This window comes from Onychomys torridus, chromosome 8 (genome assembly GCF_903995425.1).
Source record: "Onychomys torridus chromosome 8, mOncTor1.1, whole genome shotgun sequence".
Classification (NCBI taxonomy): domain Eukaryota; kingdom Metazoa; phylum Chordata; class Mammalia; order Rodentia; family Cricetidae; genus Onychomys; species Onychomys torridus.
The window spans coordinates 24,006,964-24,028,397 of NC_050450.1; the positions used below are offsets into that span (position 1 = coordinate 24,006,964).

Sequence of the window (21,434 nt, forward strand, 5' to 3'; positions counted from 1 at the left end):
GTTCGTGTAGGTTTGTGTACATGCATGGGCAGGTGCATGCACACGTATGTATGCCTACAGAGGCCAGATGGTTCACATCTTCCTTCATCACACTCTGTCTAAAAAAGACAGGGTTCCTCACTAAACCAGAACTCATCACTTTGGCTAGGATGGCTGGCCAGTGAGCGATGGGAATCTGCCTGTCTTTCCCTCCCTGGCAATGAGATTACAGACACGTGCCAGCCTCGCTTGGCTTTTATGTGGGTTCAGACTCATGTCCTCATGTACACCAGGCACTTGACTGGGCCATCATCTCTCCAGCCCTTGAAATCATCATTACACCAACCAGCCAGCTAACCAGCCAGCCAGCCTGCAAGCACTCATCAGGCACCTTCTGGTGGCTAGAGATCATTCACTGCACAAAATAAATAACAATCCCTGTTTTCGGGCATTTAACATTGCATAGTAGGGGTCATGATTCCTGTTTTTCGAAGGCAAAGACATGGCGATGTTAAGTTGTAAGCTTGGCTTAGAATGCAAGTGCTAGCTTCTCCAGATCTGTTTGTTTGCTTGCTTGCTTTTCTCTTTTATTTAAGACATGATTTCTCTGTAGCCCAGGCTGGCCTCAAACTCAGAGATCTGCCTGCCTCTGCCTCCCGAGTGCTGGGATCAAAGGCGTGCGGCACCACATTGGGCTGTTCCCCAGATCTTAGGCTGAGGATGGTAAGATTGACGAGTCATGTAGTCCAACCCACTGATTCTGGAAATGTGTTTCCAGAGAGGCCAGAGGGGTGGGGCTAAGATACCTACCATGGCTCTTCTAAGCCTCAGCTTCGTGCTCTCCTGCCCTGCAAGCGTCTAAATGATTCTCAGGCTCTCATTTTGTCCTTGTGCCGTGCTGTCTCTCTTTCCTCCCTCACCCAGCCCAGGCTTCCTGGCTGTCACTCCTGTCATTTGAAATACCTTCAAGTCCCTGTCCCTCTTCTCCTCTGTCATCATCACTTGGGAAAGAACCTGATCCTTAGCCGAATCCAGCCTGCTGCCGTTTGTACTCTTCCAGAAGGGGACTTTATGTGGCTGAGTGAAAGCATCTATGGGGACGGATCGCAGCCATTCCCTCGCTAGCCACAAGTGGCCCTTTGCTGCTGCCGGCCCATCCCCCACCCCTTCCTAGACAACTGTTTCTCACTTTCTCTTCTCAGTCATCAAACACCTCCTTCCCCTCCTCCATCTCTGCTCAGAATCTGGCTTCCTCTTTGCTTCCAGAGGCTCCTCAGCCTCTCCTTGTTACTGTCCAGTGAGCCTGTCTTCCCTGCCAGTGCCAGTTGACCCTCCCTTGGCCCTGTCACAGGCCAAGGCCTTCCCTTTTGCACAGGACTTCTCCTCATTACTTATATATGTATGCAAGGTGTGGTGGTGTGCATCTGTGATCTCAGCACTCAGGAAATGAGGCACAAGGGTCATGAGTGCAAAGCTGGCTCCACTCCAAAAAAAAAGTCCCTGCGTCTTCTATATCCATGGTTCTCAACCTTCCTAATGTTGGAACTCTTTAATAGAGTTCCTCTTGGTGATCTCCCAACCATAAAATTATTTCATTGCTAATGACTAATGTTGCTATGGTTATGAATCATAATGCAAATATCTGATACGCAGGATATCTGATATGTGTTCCCCCCAACAAGGGGGTCACAGCCCACGGGTTGAGAACCACTTCTCCGTGGCATCAGCTCACCATCTCTTCTGTATCATCCTTATTGACATGTAAAACGTGTCACAGTTTTCTCCAGCTGAAAAAAAAATAAAGCAGTAAAACCTCTTTCTTGATTCTGTATCATCTCCTGTCAACCATTTTTCATTTTCCAGCCACAGAAAATTCCTTGGTGTTATTTATTTTCTTTTCTCACTCTTTTCTTGAACCATTCCAGCTAAGAGCTCACGCCCATGTCTGGACCAAGCTTCCGGCTCAAGTCTCCAGTGAACTCCATCCTCCTCCTCTCTCTCTAGGTCTCCCCTTTCTCTCCTTCCTTCCTTCCTTGGCCCCACAGCTCTACTTGCCCCCCTCCCCCCACCACACAGGGGCCTGTTTCCTTGTCATCCAGTCTCTGAGGGGTGGTGGAGCCCAGACTCCTGCCCTCTTATCAGCCTCGACCATGGAGACCGAATCCAGAGTCATGACCTTAAAGGCCACTCTATCTCTGAGTCTTCAGACCCAGATCTGCGTATGTGGTTATGTTAGCAGCATCTACGGTTGGACAGACACAGGCAGATTCAGCTGAGCGCATATGAATCTGCGCCCTGCCCTCCCTCCCTCCGTTTTCCCATGTTGGGTAATAGACATTCCAAAGTCTCTGATGTACTAGTTTCATCCCTCCTCATGCTGTAACCTCTGCTCCATCAGCATATCTCATCTCCTCCCCCATTAGATAATTTCTAGAACTTGGCCACGTACTATCTCCACAGCTTCCACCCTAGGCTCAGGGAGATGAGCATTCCCACTGAGCAGAGCAGCCTGCATAGCACCATGAGACACCGGGCAAGCTGCACCTTGGTAGTTTCTCAGAAGGGATTCAGAGGAGAGACCCGAGCTCAGGAAAGCTGCCTAGTGCATTGGCCCATTGTGAGATGTGGGGTACAGAAGTCACTGGGGAGGTCTGAGGGCCATTACCATGTGACCTGACTGCCTGGAATTTATCTCCTTCTGAGTGTGTGTGTGTGTGTGTGTGTGTGTGTGTGTGTGTGTGTGTGTGTTCATAAGAATGTATGTGCTCTCTCCTACCTTACCTATGTTTTTCTGGAGTCCAAACCTTTAGCTACTTACATAATTCCACACACAACCCTCTGGACTTTCCAGAAAACCCAGTGATCTTTTCTTTCCTCATTTTTTTTTCTTTGGGTGTGGGGGGTTCAAAACAGGGTTTCTTCTGTATAGCTTTGGAGCCTGTCCTGGAACTTGCTTTGTAGACCAGGCTGGCCTTGAACTCAGAGATCCTCCTTCCTGCCTCTGCTTCCCGAGTGCTGGGATTAAAGGCCAGAGATTGATGTCAGATGTCTTCCTCTGTCTTTCATTACCTTACGTTTTGGAAAAGGTGGGGAGGTTTTATTTTGTTGTTTTTGAGACAGGGTCTCTCAGTCAACCTGCAGTCTACTCCTCAGCTAGACTGGCTGACTAGTGCCTCTGGATCAGCTTATCTTTGCAGCCCCAGAGTGGGCTCACAGGCATACACCACCATGGGTGGCTTGTTACATGGGTGCTGGTGACCTGGATTCAGGTCTTCATGCTTCTACAAGCATTTTACCCACTGAGCCGTCTCCCCAGACCCACTGTGCTCTTGGCTTTGGTCCTTCATAAAGCAGCCTGCTGACTGCGGCCTCAGTTTCACCTGCCTTGCTCTAGGCATCAGTGCCAAAGCCAAGGGTTTCTTGGTGCCCATCTCATTCTCTGAAAACCCGTGAGTCTACTCCAGCTGCATCGACAGGAGCCATGCCTTTGTGATCCCCTGCTCCTCTTTTCCTCCAGAAATCCATCTTCTGGGTACGTAGACAGTTGTACCTTGTTACTGGTTCCCTTTGGGGATTATTGAAGCAGCCTCCTGTTACCCAAGCAACAGAGTCTTAGAAGCAGAATGGCAGAGGGTCCAAGCCACAGGCTTTAGCATCCAACAGTCCTCTGCTTAAGCCTCATTTATGAACTGTGGGATTTGGGTTGTTTGAGTTACCTAACCTCTCTTTTGTCTCAATGTCCACCTAAAGAGTTGCTGCAAAGACTAAGTGAGACATCTATATAAAGTATCTAGCATATCTCAGTGCATAGTAAGCACCCTATGTTAACATTCAAAAGAAAAAAGGAAGGAACTAATGAATGAATTAACAAAGAATCAAGACGGAACAATGTTGGGTATTATGAGAGTCCATAACAGGTATCCTGGGCTTCCGGTGGATTCCCAGCTTCCTTTGCAGTGAATTTGGGTCACATGAGTAGTTACAGCCAATAGGCTAACAGCAGAAGTTTTATGAGGCACTACAGAGTCAGAGGTTTATGAACTGGAGTCCTCCCTTCTTCTTCAGGTCCTCCCTCTATACTTCCTCCCTCTCTTGATCCAGCAGTGCTGATGAGCACATTTTCCCCGTGGCATCATAGGAGCTCTTGTGAGTGTAAAGTAAGTGTGCACACTGTTAGCGTGGTACGATCATGAGGTTCATTTGTTACTGCTTTGCTGACCAATACAGATGTCTGTGATGGAAAAATCAATCTATACTTCTGAGCTCTTGATGATAATGATAATAACAGTAGCTGTAACTGCTACCATTTATTGAGCCCTGGAGAGACACTGCAGAGCTGTTTGCAGAAGCTAAACCATTCAGCCCTCTCAGGTATCATGTTAGGGACATGGTTTGCTATTACATAATAATTGTATTCTTAAAATAATCTCTTTTAAGTTTTTTTTTTTTAAAGTTCTCATAAACAACTTCAATGATGAAAGGATGGCTCAGGGGCAAGAAATTTAGTCCACAACAGAGTTAATTCTCCACAGAAATCTCAAAAACAAAGTTGTTTTTTTTTTTTTTTTTAATTGCTCTTAGGTTACTTGGGAGTTGCAAACTAAAAATAACCAATCTTAAAAATTGGTAGAAGCCAACCCAAATGTCATTGAGTACATGCTGAACACTGTGGATGCCAGTGTTCAGTTACCTTACTTCTAAACCAGGGAAGTCAATTTTGAATTGGTTCATAATTGCTATTATTGGGAAGACCCTTCATCCATCACTAACGCTGTCTGCTGCCGCTACCCTTAAGAAGGGAGCCCAACGTCAAAAAACAGCAGTCACTCAACTCAAGTGACCCTGTGTGAGGAGGCTGTTGGCCAACAGACTGCCAGGCCTCGCACACACAGGGTTGCCCTTGATTGTGAGTGGCAGAGACCCTAACCGACCAGAAGTCAGGCTGCTCACTGAATCAGTTAGGTGAGGGCTGTTTGCGCCAGGAAACTCCATGGCGCAGGATAGTAGATAGGATTTGCTGTGTGTGAGAGAGAGGTGTCAACTCATCTTTGCTCCAGCAAACAGCTGATGGAAGCATCCCCCAATCCAGACTCCCCAAAATTTCATCTTTGCTCCAACTTAGAGTGATGCCTGTGAATTTGGGGGGATGGTAGTACCAGTGTGAAAACTGAGGTCTGAGGCTTCTCCAGTGGGACTTTGCCCTTGCCCTGAAGGTTGCTGTCTTCCTTTAAGGCTTTCTAGCCTGGGTCCTCCCTGTATCTCCATTGGGAGCCTCTGTCTTGGAGAACAAAGTAGCATTGATGCTTTCTGTGTAGACAGGAGGGTGTTTCTGAAAGTGTCAGTAGACTGAGAATAAACACAGGCTGCTTGTGACTAAAGCAAGCAGTCCTGGTGACCTTTTCGGGTCAACACACACTGGCTTGCACCCTCCAGGGTCTAGCCCAAGACACCTGGACATTCCACTATTCCCTTCATAAAGAAAGGGGCCTGCTGGCATGTGGGTGGTCCTAGAGGTCACCCACCCAGGCTTTTCCCCAGTGAGGTGAATTGGTGAGCCTGTCCCCTTATCACCTTGTACAGCAGAGTCTGGACGCTGGGTCTCTGGAAGCGTTTTCTCCACTCAACATGCTCCCCATACTTAGCCCAGGGAGGCATCTGCTTCCCCAGACTCCCCCAAGTGGCCATTCCTGACTTTTGGTTTATGCATCAAATTGAACAAGCCCTTCTTAAAGTTCCCCTGTGAGCCTGCTGCTTTGTGTCTTTAGAACAGAAAGAATGTTAGAGATAATTCCCACTCCGGGAAGGTGAGACTCATATATTAGGCACTGAATCAAGACAGTGTATAATGAAGGGCTAAATTGCTACCATTAGATACAGGTTTAGCATCAGACATGGGGCTTCAGATCCCATATCAGCAGGTTGGCCATGTGACAATGGGTGAGGACCTGATCCTTCTTAGACCATTGTATCTTTTTTTTTTTTTAGGGATACTGAGAGTGCTGGTCTCCAAGTATTTCTATGGGAATTCAGGGAGAGAAGGTGTGCAAAGTGTTCAGATGGAAGTTGGCCTATGGTTTTAGTGTTAGGACTAGGTTTAAGTAGATGAAACACATTTGAGAGACCTCAGTGGTACAGAAGTTCTGAATTGTAGCACATCCTTTTCTGTACCTGCCCCTTCCTTTTCTCTTCCATTCATTAGTGATTGGTTGTTTTGACTGGTAAGTTACCCACGCTTGATCTCAGGGGGCCACTCTTACTCCCTCCATTGAGTACACCTGGTCTCTGTCTCCGCATTAGTACTTGATTATTACTAATTGCTGATTACTCTAGAACTCTCTTTACTGCCCTCCTTAATTCCACTGTCACCTCTTCCACATCAGGTCTAACTAACCAGATGACCATTTTCTTGCTCAGTCTTTCGGTTGCTTGTTATTTTACATGTCACCCCAACTTCTCACAAAAGCATACAAGACTGCTCCCCAAATATCCCACAGACTCCTGGCATCTATGGGAAGAATGCACATCCTCCATACCTAGAATTCTTTGTTCACAGCTCCTGAAGAGTCACATTCAGCCTTCCAGTTTGAACTCAAACCCTCTTCGGTTGGGACCCTTCCTTTAACCAGGACTGGCCTAGCTGCCCCACCTCCGTGTTACTCTAACACCTTTGCTTACAAGATCATATTGTAATTTTATTTCGTATCTGTCTTCCTCAACAGCCTATAATTGTCTTGAAGGAGGGTTGCATCTTACTTGTCTTTTCATGATCTTATTCAAAAAGAACTGGAAAGTGGGTAGTGGCAGTGCACACCTTTAATCCCAGTGCTTGGGAGGTGAGGCAGGTGGATCTCTGAGTTTGAGGCCAGTCAGATCTACAGAGGGAGTTCCAGGACAGCCAGGGCTACATAGAGAAACCCTGTCTCAAAAAACGCTAAACCAAACCAAAACAAAACAAAGAACCCATGCATTATAGAATAAAAAATCAAAAATGACTGGAGAGATGGGAGATTGGAGGGACAAAGGATTGATGATGATGTATAATGATGATGATAAATCAGTAGTTGGATAGATGGATAGTTGAATGGACAGATAGACGGATGGGTATGTGGCTGACTAAAATGGATCAGTTCAACAATGGTCAAAACTTCTGATCATATGTTACATGCCCAGCTAAATGCAAGAAGGTCTTCAACAACCACACAAAGACAAGACTGTGTTTCCTGAAGATTCACAGTTGACGTTGGAAAAACTATGACTGCTACTCAGCAACCAGTGGGCTTTTGACCTTGATCCATAGGGAAGTTTAGAGGTGCTTCTGGTCATAGAAGAAAATGAGACACATCTATGTACCCTATGCTAGCTTGACCTGGCGCCTCCTGCTGACTTCCTGCTTCAGCACTGGCCTCGTCCAGGTCCATTCAGCTCCATGTTCAGCTCGAACTATGACTAGAGATTGGCACCTTCAGTGCCAGAGTCACGTCGCAAGGTGGCACCAAGGCCAACGGCCACCATCTGCAAGTTTCTTGAAGACAGCTTGTTTCTCTCCCTTTGGTACTCAAGAACTCTGACAAGTGGCCCCTTGCTTGAAGTTTCACTTCCTTTCAAACCAAATTAGTTCTCCTTCAGAGAGCTTTTAGAGGAAGAACTTTGGCCAATTGTTCCACCAAGGAAAAGGGAATACGTCTTAGAATGACCTGGAAGTATAATACTACGCTCCTGATATGGAGAACTGGCATGTGACCCAACCAAGTGGCAGTGGAAAGGCCCTGGGGCTGCTGGGATCAGAGCCCAGCCTGGCTGCCAAGAACCCTCATTCAGGGGTTGAGAAGCAGCCGGCTGGCGAAGCACAATTGGCTAAATTTGGTTGTGTTTTTATTTTTGTCCAGCCGTAAATACCGGCAAAGGACTGAAAACTATGCCTTCCTTTCTGGGAGCCTCCAAGCCAAGCTAGCTTTTTTTTTAGCTGCAGCTTCAGTCCAGGGCTTTTAGCACGCTCAACACCCTGCTCACCACCAGAAGAGGCAGTGGGCTGGACTTTAGGGGTTTTGCCTGGACCTGAGTGTTGGGTGTCTGGATGGAATTCTTACCAGACTTTATGCAGCTGTGACGACAAGGGTGGTTTCAGACGGACCCAGAGAGACCCAGTTCTTTCCTGAAGGGCCACCAAGAGAGTCCTTTTCATGAAGGGCAGTGCACTCAGTGTCTGCTTAGGGTGGAGGAAGAGGCAATCCTAGATGAAATGAAGCAGGGAAAAAAGTAAAGAAAGGGAACAGGCCAAGGCACTTCTGTTCTGTGATGGCTTTGAGCGCTCTGGTTCAGGACCTGAAGCCAGCTGACTGTGTCCAGATCCTGCCACAGCACCCCTGAGAGATGCTGAGGCCTCTGCCTGGCCTGGATCATTGGCTTTGAATCCATTATGTAAGAGACAGGGACAATAACATCCCAGGCCTTAAGCTCCACTCTGAAATCCTGCCAGGGCAACATGAAGCACAGCACTTGGTATGCAGGGCAGCGGGTGGGATCAGCCATCATTATCACCAATGACGCCAAGGCCATCATGTGACATCCAACCCTTCCACACGCAGCAGGCCAGTTCTCCCTGGAACCCGGAGTTATTTTTGCGGTTGGAAAACCGAGGGTCAGAGGATTCGGTAAGGTGCCCTCAGATCTACAGTGAGAGTATAATCAGTCAAACCTGAACCCAGCGCTGGTTAGCCCCTGTCCTAACACTGAGCCTTCTGTGTGACCAGTGACTTCTGTGGGCTAGGAAGGAACTTGTCACTGATCACATAGGAACTACTCTAAGCAGGGGACTGATTTTTCTCTGCCTTGGGCTCCCCAGCTTCATTACAGGAGCATGCAAAGAGGATACCAGAAGTGATGTTTTTATAAGCTGGGTACAGAAAGCAAACTCCTGGAGACCACATAATGGTGTGTATCTGAGCCTGTTAAAAGGGAATATGGGGAGTTGTTTAATGGTTAGACTTAGTTGTGTGTGATGAACATGATTAGTTGTATAACTGGGAGAATACAATCCATACTACTGTGCTCCATGTCTCTGAACTGTGTGCTTAGAAACTGAGAAGACAGCGAATTTCATGTTGTATGTTTTAACATCATTTTTAAACAATTAGAAAAAAAAGATTACAAGTGATGGAGTCAGACCATTGTAGAGGCAGGCCACAGATTGGAGGGCTTCTTGGCCAACTTCCCAGCCCTTTTGCTCCCTCTTCGCTGTGAGCAGAAGCCTCCTCAGCAGCATCCCCCGTCCAGTCCCACCCCCGCACGACACAGACTCTGTCAGGGCCAAGTTGGATGGTTTTTCAAAGGTGCTTATTAGGCGACATTGTAAATACTTGTCATGCTTCGCCCTTTCTGACCTCCTTTGAATCCCTGGTTCCACTGAAGCCTTTGTCTATAGGATGAAAGAAAGAACTAGTAGCAAGTCTTCCTTACAGAGTCATGTTTGCTCGAGTACATGTAGGGGCAGGATCAGGCTTGGGCTTCACTTCTGAGAAGTTGGGTGCAAACCCTGCTTTTCTCCTCAGTTTGCCTAGCTCTAACATGGGGGTAACAGTTGTTAAAAATGTGGGGGTAACAGTTGTTCCCTTAACTGCTTTTCACTTGTATGATGCAGTGCAAACCAGGGTGGAGCTAGCTAGGAGCAGCACCCCACCCCCACCCCACCCCCCCCCCACCCCCACCCCACCCCCGCTTGATTACCTCAAGAAAGCAGCCGTCCTCAACATCACAGCAGGGAAGGGCTTGGGGTCCCTTGGGAACCTCTATGGGAAATTCTCCGAACATTTAGTCTCAGTGGTGCTCAGAAGACACTTGGGCTGTTGTCTGGGTTCATTGGTTTTGAGCCACTGTGACCACAATACCTGACATAGATAAGGAAGGAGAGATTTTTTTTTTTGTTGTTGTTGTTGTTTAAATTTGGTTCTTTCTTTCAGAGAGCTTCAGGTCATCATAGCAGGAAAGTTGTGCAGGAGAGAAGCTCACTTGGTAGGAGAAGGAATGTACACTGAAGGCTGTTTGTGCCATGGTGGACCAGAAATTAGAGCAAATATTGGAACCTCCAAAGGCTCTTTCCTAAATGGTTTATTTCTACCAGCCACACCTCACCCTCTAAAGGTTCTACAGAATCCCCAACTAGCCCTGATACCTAGAGAACCAAGCATGAGCCTGTCTGGGCCATCACAGGTTCAGATCATAACAGCTCTGTTGGCAATTGTCCACATAGCCATCTCTATGGGACTGAGTTTAACTGCCAGCCATACTTTGTGGCCAGAGTTTGGGCCCCTGTGTGGGGTCAGTTTCTCTCTTAGCTGCAGTGAGGAAAGCCTACCACACTGTCACATCCCATAAATACATGTTGATTGCTTTTAGCTCGAAGGAAATTTAGGTTGGAATAAATGCTTTCTAATGGATGTAGAGCAGTCTTATTTTTATACTTCACAGACAGAACATATAAAATTTTCTTATGGACAAAGCAGCCCAGAAAAGGCCAAAGGGCCAAAGATCCGTGAATGTCACGATGCAGCCCTGCTGTGCCCCCATGTCAGAGGCTGCTTTTGGGTCCCTCAACCCATACTGATATGACTTGCCCTCTTTTCTGTTCCTATGGCAACTGCCATCTGCTCCCATCCCCACCATTATTTAAGACTTGGTACATTTTCTCTGATATTTAATTTATGCTGTGGAAAGCTCAAAAAGTGTTGTCTGGAGTCCACGGGAAAGAAGGTTGTCACTAGTGAGTGATGTCTGTCCTAGACTTTGACCGAGGAGGGGAGGCACAGCCAACGTGCTCAGTTTGCACCTATGACTGATACAGATTTCTATTTCCAGCCTGACTGCAGACTCTGTTATAATGGTATATGTGCTTTACATGTGTTGAGCATACCATACTGAAAGATCTAGAAAGTCTCTAGATCACAATTCCTGGTGATCGATTGATTGATCCAAGCTGCATCTGTGTATATACTCTGTACTCGATATCCCTTTGACATCTCTTCGTTCATCTTTTCTTCACCAGACGTCTGAACAAGAACAAGCTCCAGGTCCTTCCAGAATTGCTTTTCCAGAGCACACCAAAGCTCACCAGACTGTGAGTAGCATTCATGTGAATTCTCTACCTTGTATCTCACCTGGCTTTGGTCTCATGGACACTGTGGTTGTTGGGGTGCATGGCACTGGTGCCATATGGATCTTCAGAGCAAAGACTGCCTTCTCGCTCCTTCTGTCAGACCTGGGTGGCTTTAATGACCAGTGAAGAGTAGCAATGTGTGGTGATGGATTTTTCTTTCCCTTGCAAAGAGGGAGGAAGGTCTATCATTAGGACTGAATTTACTACATGGAATTTCCCCGATAGGGCTTGGGGTGACTATTCATCAGAAGCTGCCTGTGTGCGTTCTTAATATCAGTCTGGACTAAGCTCACTACCTTGCTGGTTGGAACAGTCCCTGCCCACTGCTCACTTCTTGCCATTGACTGTCCAGGGATGCTGGGTCTGCAGGTCTATGGTTTGATGGAAAAATAAAGCAAATTTGATTTTCACATTATTTTCCAGACTGATTTGGGTACATATATTCTTTGTGACAGCCTAGAAGCTTGGGAGCTTGAGGTGCAGACTGTGGTAGAGACTGTGACTTATGGATTATGGGTGTTCTCTGCAAGTACTACTTATAGACAGTGAACTTGAAATCCTGCTGGCAGTGGATGACGGGTGAGCTATGCTGCCCACAGGCGCTCTGAATGGAACAGCACAGTGCCTGACAAGCAGAGTCATAGCCTGAATGAGAAGACACTAGCATTACTGGGGTGGCTCCCATGTTATGGCCACCAATCTCCTTCCCCATGGCTGGGTTTAATGCCTACTTATGCAATCAAACCGTGCATGTAGACTGGAATAAACTGGAAAATAGGAAACACATGTCACTGTGTGCACTTAAGTCCTGAATTAGGAATACATACTTATGTATGTGCGTGTGTATAAACACACACACACATACACACCATGCATAGAAATACATTTTCAAAGAGCAAGAAGAACGGGCCTGGGCAGGCTGGCGTTCAGTTGGTAAGTCAGTGGTCCTGTTGGATTTCTGCAGGACATACATGTGCTTGTCAGTGGTCTCTTCTTTCTGTGCCTGCCATGTCTTTGGTTCTCTTGTTCACCTAGTTAGCTGACTTTGCTAAAAGGAAGGAAGGAAATGCTCTCCCTTTCCGTTCCTCCAGTCTCCATCCACCTGGATGGGCACATGGCCGGAGGAAATGCACAGCCTGGTTGCCTAACTCAACAAGCGGTGGGTCCACCACAAACCACCCTGATTTTTAACACCCCCCTTGCCTGTGCAGGCACCACTGGGTATCTTTGTAGCACTGATTCCTAGACCCTGGTGGTAAATAAATCCTCAGCCGCCTGAGTCTTACATAGAATTGGGAGATATTTGTGTTTAAATAACCATGGAACCTTCCCCTCTACCTTAAGTCATTTCTTCGACTTGTCATTCTTAACAGAATGGAAATGCTGTATAAATAGTTGGTGTATGTGTTAAAAATGCTGACCAAGAAGGTCTGTGCATGCTCATGTTCAGTGTAGGTAGTTTTCTCTCTCGAATTTCCAAGCTTGATAGTTTTCCCCACAAAGGAGGATCTAGCCGAGACTCACTCAGTGTGCCCTGAGTAGCCATGTGTCCCTCAAGGACTTCATTGCCACTTACCACCCCACTTTTGCCAAGTACCGCAGACATCTGCTGATCTCCTGGAATCTCAGCCTCAGTTTTGGGGTGGACGAAGGCTCTGGGGGCTGCAGCTGCCGATGGCTTTGAGGGAGTGGAATCAGGGTCTGAGGACGCAATTGCTTTAGATGTCTGCTGGCTTGTTTTCCTCTTCACAGATGTCTCCCCCAAACCATCAGGCAATGCCCATGTTGTGCCAAGAGTCCTGAGCCAGACAGAGATGTTTCAGGTGTTGTTAACCAGTGTCTGGGATGCTGGCTGTGAGGCCTGGAGCTGGACTGCATTGATTATGTTCTAATGGCCCTTTTCTAATGTGGAGTTTGGAGAGCCCTTTCCCTTTGGTGCCTAACTGTCTTCATCAGTAAAGGGAGCTGCCTCTCCTTTCTCCTAGCCTCTCAGGGCAACTGTGAGCACCCAGGGAGATAATGGTGTAAACTGTCTGCTTCCTAGGGCAGAGAGGGCTGGGAAAGTTGAAGGCCAGAATACCTAAGTTGCCTCTCCCATTTTTGTCCTTACTACCTCAGCTTCAGGCAAAGGGGAAGGGGAGAGATTTGATATTGCAGTGGGCATTGAGATAAATTACACCAAGCTTCTGCCTCCAGCCAGGGAGCTGCAGCTGTGAAGGCAGGAACAATGTTCAGGTCATTTGGTGATCATCTTTCTGGGATTCTTTGGCCAGACACAAAGACTGGCACAGATAGGCACTAAAAAGTGTTCTCGGAGAAGTGTGACTCTTCTATCTATCTATCTATCTATCTATCTATCTATCTATCTTTCATTCATTCATTCATTCATTCATTCATTCATTCAGCTTCGTTTGGTTGCCTATTTTAGCCTAGCCCTTTGCTCTGAGGAGGGAGCAAAAGACGTGAAGGATACTTTGCTCCTTCTGTGCCCAATCCTGACACATTCTGACTGACTGCCAAAGGCTGAGAGCTAAATATATAAATATATTTTAAATTGAAGCAACTATATTAACCCAGGTTGGAGCGATAATCAGCCACTGCTTTTTCTCTTTGGGCTTGATCTTTGATTTTTCTTAATGGCCCCATTATGTCTTTGTCTTATTTTGTCAGCCACTCCAGGGCCTTTTTGGAAGGAAGCAGGGTACAAATTAGAAAATCAATAAATGCGCAATCATGAGTGTGTATACATATGCCCTCAGCTCTGCTAGAAAAGAACTCTGCCGCTCAGGAGACACGGCAGGCCAGGTCCCTGGGGCAGCAGCCTCAGCACGGACCATGCCGCCGACTGGTCTGTAGCAGGCTATGGGAGAGAGCAGCACCACTGGGCATTGCTCTTGTTATTATCTTCACATCCAGTGTTTATCCTGAGGGTATTTTTATAAATTCTTGGAGAATTTCATACATGTCTTGATGGGATGTATTGGATCATATTCAGCAACTCTCCCTCTTAACTCCTCCCAGATCCACCCACTTCTCCCAACTTCAAGCCTTTAATTTTTCAGTAGGCTAACTGTTCCTGTCTCTGTGACTAAATACTGGACAAGCAGCGACTTCAGGGAGAAGGTTTATTCTGACTTACAGTTTAAAGGGACACATTCCATCCTGATGGGGAAGGCGTGGTGACGGGAGCTAGAGGCTGCTGGCCCCATTGCATCCACAGTTCCAGAGTCGAAAGCAGACAGAAAAGCAGACTGTGCTGTAGAAATCTCAGTTCCTACCCCACCCCCGTGACTCCCTTACTCTAGAGAAGCTCCGCCTCCTGAAGGCTCCACAACCTTCTGAAACACATCGCCCGTTGAGACTTAAGTGTGTAAAAATCTGTGCCTGTGGAGGACATTTCACATTCGGACCACAACACGTATCTTCTGGAAAGGCTGTGGTGGTAGACGATGTGCTTGAAGTGCAGATGAAAAGGAGAAGCCATAGCTATTGATGGCCTGTTCTCTATCAATAATACTTCTGACTTATGAGGACCAGAAATGAGGCTAGAGTCCATTGAACTGTGAGGAAATCTATCAGCCCCCGTACTTGGGGAGTCCAGTGGTGGTAAAGGCTTTGGGAACAACTGGAGGCAGGGCCGGGGAGATACCAGGAGGATTTCATGTTGTATCCTTACAACAGTAGACACGATGGATGGAAGGCAAAGCCGAAAACTCACAGTCTGCTAATTTTGCAGCCCCAGGGAGCCCTGTGAACAGTCTGGTGGAAAAGGACAGAGGGGAGCGGGGAGCTTGCTCACAGGGACTGTCTAAGCGGATGCTCACGCTAACCGGACAGTGTCCTCTAATCAAACCAAGTGTGGCCACCTGTTCCTCCCACTGTTGTTTGGTCAGTAGGCTCCCCACAGAAAGTGATTGTATGCGGAGGCACAGTAAGGAATGCCGGTCATTCACCATAGACGTCAACAAGTTTATTGTGCATCTACTCCACACTGCTTTTAATGAGTGTTTCAGATCTTTGCAGTAAGGCTTTAAGATAACAGGAAGCACAGTGCCAGGTGCCTTTCCGCGCACTTTACATCTGTGAAATCATTTGGTTGTCCTGGCAACTCTGCAGGGTAGGTGTTGGGATTCCTACTGTGGCTAGCATTGTTCTTTGAGAGGGAAGGGGAGGCTGAAAGGGCTTGATGAGCTTGCCTGACGTGGTTCTGGCAGAATCCAGATCTAACTCTGGATAACTCTAAACCAGCGAATGCTTTTCTCCATCTCAGTGAGTGTGTTCCTAACTTCGCCACTATCCCCATTTCGTGGGAAAGTAAAGCTTGGGGAGGTCAAATTACTTCTCCGTAAATCCCATAGATCTGAGGGGTAGCCCCTCCTGAGAGCTTGGCCTCCGTGTTCAGCCTCAATCTTCACACCAGTATTACCCACAAACCAACGCCACATCTACTTCTAAAGCCCAGGAAGTGGAAAGTATGCTAGCTTTCCATCGTTGTAGCGACAGACTGACATCATTAATTTATAAGGAGAAGGGCTCTTTAAGCTCGGCTTTGGAGGTTCTAATCCATGACAGAGTGGCCTGGCCATTTTGGACCTGTGATAGGTCAGTGAGCCATGTGTGGAGCATATGGAAGAGCACAACCACAACCTCATAGTGAGGAGTCAAAGAAACAGGGAGGACAGTGGAATGGGGTCTATGCTGGACGGTTTTTATGTTCACTCTAGCTAGAGTCATTTAAAAGGAGGGGACCTCAATTAAGAAAAATGTCTCCAAAGATCCAGCTGTATGGCATTTTTCTTAATTAGTAACTGATGGTGTGGGGGAGGGGGCGCAGCCCACTGAGAGTGGTGCCAGCCCTGGCCTGGTGGTCCTGGGTTCTATAAGAAATCAGGCTGAGCAAGCCAGGGGGGCAAGCCTGTAAGCAGCTCCCCTCCATGGCCTCTGCATCAGCTCCTGCCTCCAGGCTCCTACCCTGTTTGTGTTTCTGTCCTGACTTCCTTCAGTGATGAACAGTGATATGGCAGCAGAAGCCAAATAAACCCTCTCCTCCCCAACTTGCTTTTGGTCATGGTGTTTCATTATAGCAATGATAACGCTGACTAGGCCAGGCTCTCAGGGCACCTATATGGCTCTGCTGAGTCCTTATGTTTTCCCACCATTCCACACTGCCCTGGCAACTATGGAGAGTGGAAGTTATTCTCAGTTATGTCTCAGGACTACAATGGACCTGTCACATGTCCAAGTGTTTCTCCTGGGCCTTTACTGGTCACTGTCCTCTTTCTGCTCTCAGATCTAGTGCCCTCCGATTAGGGTGTACACTCATGATGCCTATGTCCTCCAAGTCTGTTCTCAAGTAGAAGGGGCATGGCCTGGGTATCTCACTGCTATAGTCTACACAGTGCTAGCAAGGTCTCGGCCTTGGGTGCTAAGTGAATCTCAGCTCTTTGCATCCTAACAGAAGGACCATGAGTGGGGACTGTGCTCCTGCTTTTTCTGAGATTCCCAGTGAGCTGAGGCTAGGAGGTGATAGGGAGAATGAACTAAAGGCTGTCCGTTATCACTTTGTGAACAATTCCCCCTGTTGGTCTCAGGTAGGTATCATCAGGTAGATAGAAATTAACCAATGTCTCTGGGGTGCTGTGAGGGTAAATGGATACCACTAAGCATCAAATACAGCACATAGTATGTGGTCAGTGAAAGACTGCAGTCAAGTCTTGCTAGCTAGTGAAGGGAGCGGGGTGCATGCTGTGCTTTGGGGTCTATGGTGTGAGCATCCAGTAAACAGTCCAGATTCCAGCGTAGAAGAGGGCTGGATAAGCAATACACTTGGCTTGGGAAGACCCATCTCCTATTGGCTCTGCTGCTCACAAGCTGTGTGTCCCTAGGCATGTTGCTTTGCCTCCCTGGTCACAGTTCTATTATGCGGAGAAGACAAGATGGCCCGTGGCTTGTTTTATCCCCTGGAAGATATTGCTTTCTTATTTCCACCTGCACTTCCAGCTTTTGCTTTTAGCCGCACACAGGTGAGGTAGGGTAGGCCTGCTAATGAGGTAATATAGCCCTGAATTCTTCAGAAGGAGTGGAAGGTGGGGTGAAAACAGTGATTAAAAGACATGGATCTTTGCAGATGGCACAACATTGGACAAGCTGAGGGGTTGACCTTGTCACTGGAGGTTGAGCAGACTGTTAGGGCACTGCTAGCTCCCCTGTCCTGGACCCATGGCCAGCGCATCCCTTGAGTACTAGACAGTGGGTAGCCACATTAGCCATTGTGCTGGCGTAACAGGGGCTCTGATTATTCTCCTCTCAGTTTAGTGAGGTGTTTGACAGCTTTGACAACATGACACTGGGGTTAAGCCCATAGTCACTCACTAGGAGCCGTGGAATTGTGAGAGGCTCCGGAAGTTAATCCCCAGGCAGCTGAAAACAATACAGAAGTGGCCAGCGAACCCCTCTCTGAGTCCCCAGGCTGCTGCTGTGGCCAAGTGGCATTGCAGTCTGAGAGAAAGGCCATGAGGCATCCATTTCCAGGAGCTTCCCGGGCTGGATTGCCTCTGTGTGTTCATTGCTGCCATCTCTGCCTCTGCAGGGGTCCACTGTGCTCCGTTTTGTTCATTTCATATGTCTGTTCTAGATCTCCGCACTAACTGGAAGCTGCGTGCGTTCCTCAGTGTGTTCTATCTCTTTGAGTCAGCTCAGTAATCAGAGCAAAGAACAGGGGCCTGGGGCCTTCCAGACTTAGCTTTGAAGCCTACCTTCTGATGACCTTAGATGTGTAACCTCAACTCTCTCCATCTCAGATGTCAGCTCCTCACTAGGGTTGGCCATCACAGTTGCTGGCCAGTCTGCCGGGCCTGCCTTGGTAAGTGCAGCAGTCTATATGGCTTGAGCTACAGAAACTATGTCTCTCAGTTCCTGAGTCTGGGTCCAAACTCAAGGCGGTGGTTGGCTCTCTCTTAGTTTACAGGTAGCTGTCTCCACACACCTGCCCCTCTGTGCATTCATGTCCTCATCTCTACGAAGACATCAGTCCTTTTGTCTTTATGAGGACATGAGTCATACTGAATGGGAGCCCTACCCGAATGGCTCCATTTTCAGTCAAGATCTAGAGTCCAAACACAACTGCACTCGGAGGTCCTAGGACCTTAGGAGCCCCGTTCAACACGTGAGGCTTGGGAGGTGGGGGACACAGGTCAGCCCACTGTGCTAGTCAGGGAGTTTGGCAAAGCCAGTAGGTCAGGGGGTTCTTTCTAGATCTCAGCTTTAAGAGATAGGCACACCAGTGACGCAGTTTAGAGGAAAAGAAACAGAAACCTAAAGATTTGAGCAGCTTCTCAGTGTCATGGTGCCACGAGCTAGTAAATCCAGAATGCAAACCCAGGTTTCCTTGATCTCTGGGCTCAGATTCCTAACTAGACTGGACTGTTGTTCCGAGAGGTTAGTAAGGGAAATAATGCCAGCTTCCCCGGGGGTGACTTGGTGAGTGCTGACTCCTGAATCATTCGGAGGCTCTCCCTGAACCTGCCTTACTGACTGACTGGAGCCTTGAACCTCAGCAGTACCATCTGCAGCTCACGGAGCCCTCTGCAGCTGCCTTGCTCTTCCAGTTTCTCATTCGGCTTTAAAACATAACTACATGCAGTATGTGTCTCTATAAAACTCTGCAGTGCTGTAAAAGCGAAAACCCAGTGGAGAAACAAAAGCCACGCTAGCCAGCTTTCCGGCAGGGTTGCTATCTGATGTGGTAAAATGACAGACAGTATGATGGTGGGAAGCCAGCCCATGGGGATGGAGAGGCTGCAGGCATTGGCGCCTGCCTGGAGCCAGGAACTCGGAGTCCTGGGTGGTCCTCACGTGCTGCCTTGCCTTCCGGGGATTCAGTTCCGTGTCTAGAGAGGTCTAGATGGAATATGGTCTTCTGTATGACCTACGGGCTATTGGGGTAAGAGCTACAGGGCATAAGGTCATGTTCCCTGAGGGCATAGCCAAGCAGAGCTCAAGGAACATGGGCACAAAATCTCCGTGTCTGCTTCACCCCCCTGCAGTATCCCCTAAGTCCCACACTGTAGGAATAGGGGCTTCTGTTTGGTTTGTGAAATGGCTGGACACATGCTTGAAGACGTGTTTCCCTTCAGTCTGTGTGGATAGGTCATGAATAACAGTGGGTACCATATCACTCTTGATGTTTCTATATCGTAAGCATTGACTCCACTTCCACCCTGTCTTCATCTCTGGCCCTGTCTTTCTTGTTCTCAATTTGTGTATTAATTTAAGCCGGAACCAGGAGAGTAGACATGGAAAATGTAAAGTGCCCTCTCCTTCATCAAGAATTTGCCCAACTGCACACAGAAACCTTTGGACTTTGCCATAGAGTCGGTTAGGAAGCTAATGTTTGAACTGTCCTGTAAGCGTCTATAACACATGAAATTGGAACCAGGAGTAAACATTGTTTAAGAGCAGTGGTCCTCCAACCTTCCTAATGCTGTGGCCTTTTAATACAATTCCTCATGTTGTGGTGACTCCAAGCCTAAAATTATGTTCATTGCTACTTTATAACTGTAATTTTGCTACTGTTATGAATAATAATGTGGATATCTGTGTTTTCTGGTGGTCTTAGGTGACTCCTATAAAAGGTAGTTCAACTCCCAAAGGGATCGTGTGACCCACAGATTGAGTACTGCTGGTCTAGTCTAATGCTTCTTGAACTTGACCAGGCATCTAAATTCCTGAGGATATTGTTAAAAGTTGGCCTCTGGTCCCATAGGTCTGAAATGGCACCTGTGAATCTGCATTTCAAACAGTGTCCCAGGTGATGGCTGCTGGCCCAGCAAAGCAAGGGTAGGCTCTAGTTCTTGGCAAACAGAAAAGATACCCCTCAACGCTGACCCCTGGAATGTGCACCCAGGCTGTCTGGCTTGTTAGGTCTGGAATGGACCTGGGTATTTGACTTTGTAAATAGGCATGCTAGGCAATGTTGGATGTGTCACCCATGGGCATACTTTAGGAAGTACCCATCAAAGATAACCCCTGCTATTTTATGGGTTTGGGGAGAGAAAAGGAACCATCCAGCTATTGAGCACCTACTTTTTGCTACACACCAAATGCGTGTTCCCATGCCTCATAAGAATCCTACAATGGACCCATTGTTACTCCCATTACAGAGAAGTTGAAATAGACCTAAGCATCTAATCTAAACCCAGGCTGTGCCAACTCACAAGTCTTAGCTTTATTTCTCCAGCCTGTGTACCTCCCATGTTGAGACCTGCTTTAAAGGGGCTGGGGACTGAGAAAGACGGAGGGAAATCACTTATTAGTGAAATGTTTGACTCAGTACTTTGAGTATACACGCTCACTTATATGAACATATATGAACCATGCTTGTGTCAGAGATTTTAGATACTCAGACTTGAAATATTAAAAGAGAAAAATCTAGAGACTTAATGCTGGCAAGTAGGCCTTCCTAGAGTCTCTATAATTTATCAGAGGTAGGAATTGGGTTTTACATATTTAGTCTCTTTAGCCCTTTGGGCGATCAGAAGAGTTCTCTGAAGTGATCAGGCAAGAGAACATTCTGGCAACATGGAAATTGTTTTCAATCTTTTTTTCCTAAGAGGCAAAGAAAAGTGAGCTGTGAGTTTACAGTGCTTTGGAATTGCAGAATATGCTTGTAATTTTTACAATTCTGCACAGACTTCTTTGCCACATCTGGTTGATATTACCGGCAGGGATATACAGGGGAATAAACCATGGGTTGGAATGTGAAACATCCCACAAAATGAGTTTCTTATAGGTCGCTGCATGAAACATTTTGAGTCTCTCTTGCTTTGGAAGGGTGGCTTAAGTGATTTCATGGATTTAATATTTTCTTTGGTGGGAAGGTAAGGAGTTTTGTTGGTTTACCTGGTGGGGGTTCCAAGATGGTTTTTTTGAGGATGTGGGTGCCCCTCTCCAGTCATGCCAGGTGCTCTGGTGAGAGAAATCACCCTACAGGGAAGCCAGAGAAACCTTTGTCAAACAGCGCTGGACAGAGGTGGTTCCTTTGATAGCGAAGCCTTGGGAGCAGCTGAATCGCCGCAGGAAAAGGAACTTTGGGGAAGGTGTTGCCTGTATGAGGGCTTCGGAAAAGATCCTGAATCTCGGTTGGTGATGCTGAACAGCTGATGGTAAGAGCAACTAGCTTCCTGGTTTGCACAGGTGAAAGTCTTTGCAGTCCAATACATTCTCTATGCTGTATATGTAAATCAGTGAGCCCCCCCCCCCTGCCATTGTAAAAATGAGAAGAAGAAGAAGAAGAAGGAGGAGGAGG

At 47.3% G+C, this 21,434-nt stretch overlaps 1 protein-coding gene across 1 annotated transcript in view; it reads left to right on the forward strand.

The window, feature by feature from the left end:
* Nucleotides 1–21,434, forward strand: part of Slit3 (slit guidance ligand 3) — a 592,872-nt gene that overhangs the window by 94,202 nt on the left and 477,236 nt on the right. Inside the window, exon 4 of the mRNA XM_036196765.1 lies at nucleotides 11,018–11,089. Coding sequence (XP_036052658.1) covers nucleotides 11,018–11,089 — 72 coding nt within the window. The remainder of the gene's footprint in view (nucleotides 1–11,017; nucleotides 11,090–21,434) is intronic.